This window comes from Stegastes partitus, unplaced genomic scaffold, assembly GCF_000690725.1.
Source record: "Stegastes partitus isolate 25-593 unplaced genomic scaffold, Stegastes_partitus-1.0.2 Scaffold1147, whole genome shotgun sequence".
In the NCBI taxonomy this organism is placed as follows: Eukaryota; Metazoa; Chordata; class Actinopteri; family Pomacentridae; genus Stegastes; species Stegastes partitus.
In genome coordinates this window covers 90,105-99,449 of record NW_007578878.1, presented here as the reverse complement: position 1 = coordinate 99,449, position 9,345 = coordinate 90,105, and the positions used below count along the sequence as shown (strand labels likewise).

Here is a 9,345-nt window from a genome sequence, read left to right as displayed (position 1 = left end):
TTATCGTAATGATGCGTCTTAAACTTATATGGATATTGGAATGCAGCCTTTGTTTTGTTTCCATGCAACTACGTGTAACGTAGCCTGGGGGGGTCCGTTTCACTCTGAGTCTGTTGAGGGAGAGTTTCCCTCATTTCAGGTTCAGACAGACAGAGTTTTCACTAAACCTGTTTTGTGAAACAGACCCCTAGACTGATGATTCCACGCAGCCTCATTTATTCAATCCAAAGTAGGCAATGGAAACAAGCCTAATTCACATTTTCTTTTTTTTTTTCAAAAGTTTTCTCCAAATTCGCTTGACAGTTGAAAATGCAGCTATAATCCATCCCAAGAAAACTGATATATGATGTATGACTAAACATGACTTGGTAGATGAGCCACTCACTCACAGTTGAACTGAATAATTGGAATTATGTTGTAATATTGGCAGTGGTCAGAGTCTGAGCTGGAACAAGTCTAGTCCACAGTGTCTGGAACTCGCACTGTACAGGGTTTAAAGACCTGCTTCTAACTTCCAGATGCCAAAGGGCACCTTTAACGTTATTGTAGAGTCAAGGCCTGAGTGGGTCGGGACGCTCTAAGTACCAACAGTTTAACAGAAGTGAGTGAAACGGTGAAGCTTCACCTCAAAGTAGACAGTTTGTTGTGGACCTGTTTGAACCCCCCTAAGGACCTCTTCTGGTCCCCAGACCTCACTTTAAGAAACCGGTGGTACACAAGCTCTTTAGCAGTCACACATTTAATAGAAAAACACAGCGCTAATGTGAACATAACGTAGACACTGACTGCAGAGAGCGCAGAGCTGGATGATCAGCATCATTTCCTCTCTGATCTAATCTCCAGCATGATTAGTGTTTGTTTTGTTGTCAGCAGGAAGCCGGCTTTAACATTAATGACATATCAGATTAAACCTTTCCTTTTATCATCGCTCATGTTATCATAATGAAATCTATTATCAGTCCAGATAGTCTGTGCTGCTTTGGAATAATCGCATCAGCTGAGTAGAGGTGGAACCAACGCTGTGCATGAGTGTCCTACAAAGCTTCAGCTGTCGGGGGGATGTTTGTTTGGTTGTAGCGCCATCTGATGGAAATACTGTGCATGACAGTTGTAGGTACTCAACGCAGTACTGACTCTGCTTAGTCCTGTTTCGTTGCTGTTTCAGTCCATATGTTTCCAGAATACAAGCCTCTGATCGCCTTTTTTATTCGTTTTTGTTTCTGACAGGAGACGACCTGATGCGCTGCGTTGACCTGTATAACCAGTCCCAGTCCAAATGGTTTGAGGAGATGGTCACCACCAGCCTGGTAAGACGCCACGGGTTGAATGTGTGCAGCATAAATGTGCAAGAAGAAGGTTTTCAGTGTGCAAAGTAAAATCTATGATCAGTTTATGATACGTTTTATTTGCAAAACTCTAAATTTGGGTGCAGATGTTCTCGTTTCAGTGTGAGTGTGAGTTTTGATTATTTCTAAACCGAACCAAAGTGATTGTACGATGCTAAATTCCTCGATGTGTTATAGATGTGGAAGTGTTGAGTTTACCTTGGTGCCTGGGTGCACTGTAGAGTGACTTCAAATACAGACAGCAAACAGCAATGAGAGGATTACATTTATTCAGCTCTTGCACAGGTCATTGTGTATTCTGATTCTACTGCGGGAGCAACTCCTGGATGTTGGAGAATCATTACTCAGATCCCTACAAGGGTCTGACCTTTGACCCTATTCATGTGCTTAATACCTGTTGTATCGACCCAAACTGTAAATTTATATCCTGAGTTTACATTTTGGTGAATGTGCAAATGAGTTTTAGCAGAGATTTCTCTGAGACTCAGTCGTTTCAAACTTCTCTCTTGCTCAGGAACTGGAGCGACTGGAGGTGGAGCGGGTGGAGATGATCAGACAGCACCTCTGCCAGTACACCACCCTGAGGCACGAGACAGACATGTTCAACCAAAGCGTAAGTACGACTTCAGTTCATTGNCTTTAGGTGAAAAAACAAACATTAAGGCCACTTACAGTTCTATATCAACCCTCATAACTCATAACAACCCTATTTATTTAACAGGATACATTTTGAAGTTCATACGTGGAATACTGCCAGTTCTCAAATTCTCACAAGTCAGAGGTTCCCCAGGAGGAAGCTCTTGAGTTTAAACACTAAGCAGAGTTAGAAGTTCCTAAAACAATCTAATTCACTCAGTACCAGCACCACAAATGTAACGCTTGGCTCCTTTCTTTCTGAGCAGCTCCAGAGTGAAGTGGAAAAGCCTTTCTTGACCTTCAGAGAGAACTTTAAGAAGGACATGAAGAGGTTCGACCATCACATCGCCGACCTACGGAAGCAGCTGGTCGGTCGCTACGCAGCTGTGGAGAAGGTAGATGCAGAAACAAACGATTAACAAGCACAGCGACTCTGAAACAAGTCAGCTCTCTTGCATATGGCTGCAACAGGATTTCAGGAATCATCTAGCTGCTGATTAAAATTCCACAACTCTTCCATAAGCAGACGGCTGTCTCCCATCTCTGGAATGTTTCCTGCTTTTTGTATACGTACAATAAAACGCAATTGGCTGAAGCCTGAAGGCAACTGCAAATCTGTCTCACATCATTTGTCATCTGAGCAGTAGTCGCTCTGCGAAGGGACAAAACAGCTTCTCTCAGATAAACTCATTCGATGGACAATTGAGCATTTAAAGCAGGACAGGAAATAAGTTACTGGGCTTGTTGGCTGTCATAAGACAGCTGGAGAATGGATGAATACTGAGAAAGTTTGCAGCAGACTGCATTATGACCGGGATGAATGGAAGCAGGCTGTAACATTATAATAGCTGCAAACTTTTACCACTTTCACTAGAATAATGTTTATTTTAAAAAAAACTGCAAACAGTACATTGCTTAAATCCACACAAAGCTGTTTTTAATTTATTTTTTATTTATTTTTATGTACTTGTCAATGAAATTAGAGGCTATTTAACGCCTTAAATATACATTTAGGTCATTATTTTAGTTTACTTTTATGCAAATAAGGTCATATTTTATATCATAATACCTCACCTGCGTATTTAAGCATAAAATTCCTTAAAACTTGTAATAAAAAATAAATAACTGTAATAATGAAACTTAACTGGTGACGTCTCATGGTTATATCTATTAGTTGGAACTTTCACCTGTAAATAGTTCCCATGATAAATGTGTGCAATTTTACAACACATAGCTTTAATATTCGTTTTTAAATATTTTTTTTTCTCATAATCTGATCCAAAAATCTCCACTTCAGCAGAGCATATGCTCATGTGTCATTCACAGAGTTCTTGAACATTTTATTCCTAAAACAAGGCTAAAACTATTTTTTCTTCTGGGCTGTTGACAGTGTTTTCTGATTTATGGAGTGATAAGAAACGATATCCAGAATCTGCCCTGTAAAAACCTTTGATTCTAATCCCTCAACAAAATGAAACAAGAATGGAATGGAAATTTATGCAAATGATTGCATATTTAATGTTATAATACCTCATTGGGATATTAAAACTTACAATTTCAGAAAAGTTGTAAAACAAAAATAATTATCTGAATGTAAAAATGTCAGGGTGATATCTGTTAGTTAAAATGTGTTTCCTGTTCTCCTGTTGCCGTCTAGAAAAAGTTTGCTGCCTGAAACTCGGTCAGAAACGGGAGAGGAGATCACTTTGTAAACGTCAGCTTTTTGTTGTCTCTGACCTGAGTGTCTTATCTCTGGCAGGCCCGTAAAGCTCTGGCTGATCGACAGAAGGAGCTGGAGTTAAAAACTCAGCAGCTGGAGATCAAACTCAGCAACAAGATTGAAGAGGACATCAAAAAGGCCCGCCGGAAATCCACACAAGCAGGTTAGACTCAGAGGTCACAGGTCAATCTGCAGGGTCGCTCTGGGGTCACGGATCCCCTTAGTGTTTGTTGTTCTAGGCAGCAGAAAGCAGCGCTCTGTGTATTTGGACTGCAGGCTGCCATGTGTCTGTGACTGGAAAACATCCACTCTTTGATTTCTATTTCTGATCAGTTTTAACCCTGTGGTACTACTGGTGCCTGTAGTTTTTTTAATTTAATTATGTAGCTTCAAGTATTTCTTTAGATTTGTGTAAAGCAGAAAAAACTAAAACTCTTCCGTCCATTAAACACAAAATGCGATCGAACTCTTAGCAGCCCTGAAACAAAACTAATGTTTCCGAACAAACTTTGTGTCACGTTTCAGCAACTACACAACCAAGTCTAGACGCTTAAAGGCTCAATCAGTCCAGCGTCAAGAGTCACAGAGTTTTGCAGAAAAATCTGTTAATGTCAATGGAATAAATGCAACCAATGGACAAAGAGCCAGTGAGTCCAAAATGCATAAACTGATCCAGAGAGAGGTGTATTGATTGGAGACGGGAGTTAATGATACAAATACAAACAAATAAAGAAGACTGATGATGTAGCTAAAAATGAAAAGTGTGTTTCGAGGGTGCTGCTACATTAACACCGAAAGGGCTCCTCTGCTGTGGAATAGGAATGTGCTGAGTTAATGTCACAGCATTCTGGGTTCTGGATTATTAGACATGTAGTGTGTGTAATCCTGTAGATCCTGTGATTTTTTGTTTTTCTTTTTTCTGTACAGTTCATTTGATTTTGAAAGTAGGGCAAGGTGCTGCACTAAGAACATTTCGATTCATCCTCAGAGAAAGAATTAGTTCCTGACCATCACTGAGGAAGGTTTTTTTTTTTAAAGAACTCAGAAGCCAGTTGAACAATCTGGACGTCCAGCAGACAAAATGCACTTTAAAGCCCTACATGCAATTACTGTCTTCTGCCTCGTTGAGGTGCAGTGCGGCATCTGAGACTTAATCTGAAAGTGTTGATACAATGGTGTGTCTAATGTACACCATCAGTGAGCTCTCAGGTGTGAAATGAGTCATGAGAGACGGTCCTCTGAATATATGTGAAAATGTATCAAGAGATTTGATTTCAGCAGAGTTGAATTGCTCTAATTAATTGAAGAGTTTTCCCGCAGCTTTGCGCTGCAGGTGCTCATGTCTCTAGCGTTTCATGGATCTTTCCAAAACACAGCAGCTAATATGACGAATATAAGGAGAACTACAATGTGCCGGATTATACGGCATGTTTCTTCGGCTCGTCGAGATCAGGTTCACCTATTTGTCCTACCCAGACAGCAAGAGGCAACACACAGAGGAAATTCCCAGCAGAGACTCCAGTGTAACTCTTATTTTTGGCTACATTAATGTGCATCCACAAAATCAGTTCCTTTTTTGTTAACACCTAAAGCTTACTTTTACCGTAAAGTTCAACCATTTTTCTTGTTCCACCATCCCTTGGCACTGGTAAATGTAAGTTTGTGACCAAAGCAATGAGAGGTGTGGCACCAGTGAATCGTCTGCTCTAGGTGTAGCGACACCAGGTTTTAGATGGTGCAACAGCTGTAAATATTAACGACAAGGCTGAACACAACTGAGGCCAGAATATAGCTACACCTCTGCACAACTTTTATGCAATCGGTCTTCAGGTGTTCACTGAAGTGACTGATAATCCAGCCCTGGGGACTGTCAATTGGTTATTAACCCTTTATAGGGCACTCCTTAAATACTAGGAAAATTAAAATATCAGTCCAAGGGTGTTATTGAAGGATATTTCAAGATATTTTTTATTTTGTGGCTTAAAGAAAAAAAAGCAAAACAAGATTAATAAAGTTACCATATATGGTAACTTGTTCGTCTATGGTTTTAAAAAAAGGAGTTTATAGTAACTGAAAGTAAAAGTAACAAACTGCAAAAAACATTTATTTAGAAACATTTTATTTTGAGGTAATCATACTTACACAACCAGTAACAAAGCATTTATAAAGTGCTTGGCAAGTTCATTTAATACCGTTTTTCTTGGGGTGGTGGTTTGGTGCTAATCTCAAAAAATAAATCAAAGTGGAGTTCAATGCAAACCAGTAACAAAGCGTTTATAAAGTGCTTGGCAAGTTCATTTAGTATCGTTTTTCTTGGGGTGGTGGTTTGGTGCTAATCTCAAAAAATAAATCAAAGTGGAGTTCAATGCAAACCAGTAACAAAGCGTTTATAAAGTGTCTGGAACATTTGTTTAGTCACATTTTTCGTAATGTAGTGATATTGGCATGAATATAAAAACTAAATCTAAGTGGTTCTTCTACTTCAAGCAGAGGCACAAGGTGGACATATTGAACGTCCAAGGAAGTTACCAAATATAGTCACTTGCCCCGTAAAGGGTTAACATGTGTTTCTCTTGACCAAAGAACTGACCGGATTATTTGGCCTCTAAACCTAAACTTTGACTCTAATGTGATTGGCTCGATAAAGCGTGCGAAGAAAATACAGTTTATCACATGATGGTATCAGATGTCATCCTCCCCACCAGAAGCCTTATCAGAGGTAATCTGAGAAAGATTAGCAGCGGTTTGTGCAAATGTTTTCCTCAGTTTAGCAACAAATCAAACTCCCCTGACAGCAGATTTCACACAGTTTAATACTTAAAGACCTGTAAATCACACAAATGTGCAAAATGATGTGGGTGATGTTATGCACATGGCTCTTAAGTCCTGATACTGTTGCTTGCAAATATGCTTGCAGATATTAGCTTCCAACTTTTAGCCACTGCTGAGCGCAACTATGAATACTGTCAAACATCTCCACATCAGAGTGGATTGTAGTTCCAACGAGTCCAACAGAGTGGGACATCTTTTAATCAAACCAACAGCTGTTTTAGTTGCCTCAAGTTCATTAGTCACAATCTCCAAAGTAGTTTTCCTCATATCTTATCAATAAATTATCCCGATGACGTGACCTCAGAGGGCGGCTGTTCACTGAGTAAATACATATTCAGTCCACCTTTCGTACCTTCTGCTGCTGCTTATATATTGATTTCTGCTCCGTATACTAAACATCCTTTTACACAGAAATGTTATTGATGATGAATTACATTTGTAGCTGCAAGTTGGAAGACACAAAGTTTGCAAAGATTTACGAAAGGATCGAGATTAGAAATGTAAATGTAATATGATTTGGGTTAGATAAAATGCTAAAAAGCCTGACATTCATTTTAAAAAGCCTAAAGAGAACAATTAGTAACATGCTGTTTGGGAAGAGATGCATTAATCAAGCACAGTGCATTTGGGGTCCTGGCTTTAATATGAATCTTTAAAAATATAATTGTGCCTCCTTTTTTTCAAATACAGTCCCTTTATGTAAGTGTATCATAGTTGCCTGTAAACGGTTAACTCACTGGACATCCAGTCTGAATCCTCCTCCAGTGAGCGGTCACTTGAGATCTCCTGTGAACCAAGATGCTGCGTTTTGTCTTTTTACATGAGTCATGAGCTTTATCAGCACCGCGAGCCAGACTTGAGTTTTTATTTTTTTTGTGTTGAATCAGGGATGGGAGTAGAGGGAAGAGGAGCGGTCAGAAACACTTTCTCCTCGACTAGTTCGCGGCAGACTGACAGAAAGGCGTGGGTGCAGACTAACTCCGGTGCCCTTGGGGGGAAGAGATACACTCACACATCGCGAGCGCATTAATAATCCGAGTGAAGAACGTATCCGTCCCACAAAGTCGTTTCATCCATCAGAGGGATTACAGATGTAGAGAGAGGAATCTGTGCGATAATAATGCGACTAGTTCCATTCTGCTGGAAACAGGAAGGAAACCAAATGGGCTGCAAAAATGGAAGAAAATTATTAGCAATAAAATACACCGAGGCTCGGTTAAGTAGTCTCAAGGGTTTGGTCTGGTATGACCAGGAGCTGGAGCGACACTTGGCTGACTTTCTGTTGTGCCGCTATACGTTGCTGTAGCATTGTTCGTATTACAGGCGATCCTTTTTTAAGTCTTGTGTGGGAATAAAGCTTTGTGTTTGGATGATAGGGCTAGGAGTGATGATGGTGGTGGTGAGAGAAAAGTTGCCAAAATAGTAAATAACAGCTAATATATAGTAAAAGCAATACTCGTTCATTTCTTTACTGACTGTCTCTGAGTACTTTCCATCTTCCCTAAGTGTACACAAGGTTGTGTGCTCCTGCTAAAAGAACAGTTTGTTTGGTTGTTGTGAGACATTTTTGTATTTTCTTCTTGGTTTTGAAGTAGGCAGGAATCAAATGACAGCGTGATGTCCACTCGTGTGTTAAGCAGGATTTTGAAGGATCACTGTCAGTCAGTCAAAAAACGCCCACCCAGGCCTGATTAATCAGATTAGCAAATTTTGTAAGAAATAACAGTTTGTTTTTTAAAAGATGTACTTTAATGTTGAGTTTTCAGTTACAGTCATTCATTCATTCATTTAAAAAACAGGTCAAATAAATGCCCCTCCAGCTATGCAGAAACAAACATGACATTTTCAGAAGTCTTGTTTTCATCCAAATGTAAAGTTAACCAAACATATTCTGTTTATAATGACACATGAAAGAAAAAAACACAGATTCTTTTTCACTTGAATAAAAATGTAAATAGTTTGTGATTATATTGCTGATGACTCATTGACAGGCTGTTTCTGCTCTGCTTTTAATTTGGAAAAAGTTCAGTCCTCTTCTGATTCAGCGTTGTAGTTTTTACCAAAAATTATTCAAGCTAAAAAAAAAAAATTATCTATGTGTTAGGTGTGGATTAATCCACATTCAGCCTGCTTACCTGCTGTACGTCCTTTTTCCTTAAGTAATATTGTCACTGCAGACCTTTACTTGTAATGGAGTATTTTGCAGTGTGGGATTCTTCCTGCACCGCTGCTTCTCACAAACAACTTCATTTAAATACCCCCAGATATGTAGTTTGTGATGATATATGACCAAAAAAAGGCAGCAACTTCCCTCATCTGAAGGGAATCGCTGAATATTTGGCGTTGTTTCAATGTTTCTACATAAAAAATACCTGAAAAAAATTTGATTTTCAAAATAAAAATGCCGGTGAATTTGCTGATGGATTAACTGTTTTAGCTTTATATTCACTTTCTTTTCCAATTTCAAAATAAAAATTGATCAGTCATTTCCTAAAACAGCTGAACACCTTCGTTTTTACCAAATGTTACTCAAACTGGAGGAACCGGTGCAGTTTCAGGGTACTACATACACATCCCACTTTATCTTCGTAGTACAGTAAATTCCTTCCGTAACGTTTTTCCCACAGGACCTTTACTTGTAATGGAGTGTGGGATTAGCACTTTTACTAAAGTAAAAGATGTCTCTCCTTCACCACTGCTCCTCACAAACAACCAAACAAACATGAAACAGATGCCAGATTGAAGGAATAATGAACAATAAGCTGCTATAAACAGTGACAGCACATGTGTCTGAGGGAAAAAGGAGGCCGA

The 9,345-nt window shown here is 39.3% G+C and overlaps 1 protein-coding gene across 1 annotated transcript in view; it reads left to right on the top strand.

Annotated features, from left to right (window-relative positions):
• The window catches only part of LOC103368357 (growth arrest-specific protein 7-like), a 67,856-nt gene extending 63,648 nt beyond the window's left edge, over positions 1–4,208 (top strand). Inside the window, exons 10-11 of the mRNA XM_008296698.1 lie at positions 2,249–2,377; positions 3,742–4,208. Coding sequence (XP_008294920.1) covers positions 2,249–2,377; positions 3,742–3,870 — 258 coding nt within the window. The 3' untranslated portion in view covers positions 3,871–4,208. The remainder of the gene's footprint in view (positions 1–2,248; positions 2,378–3,741) is intronic.
• Positions 4,209–9,345: the final 5,137 nt, after the last annotated feature.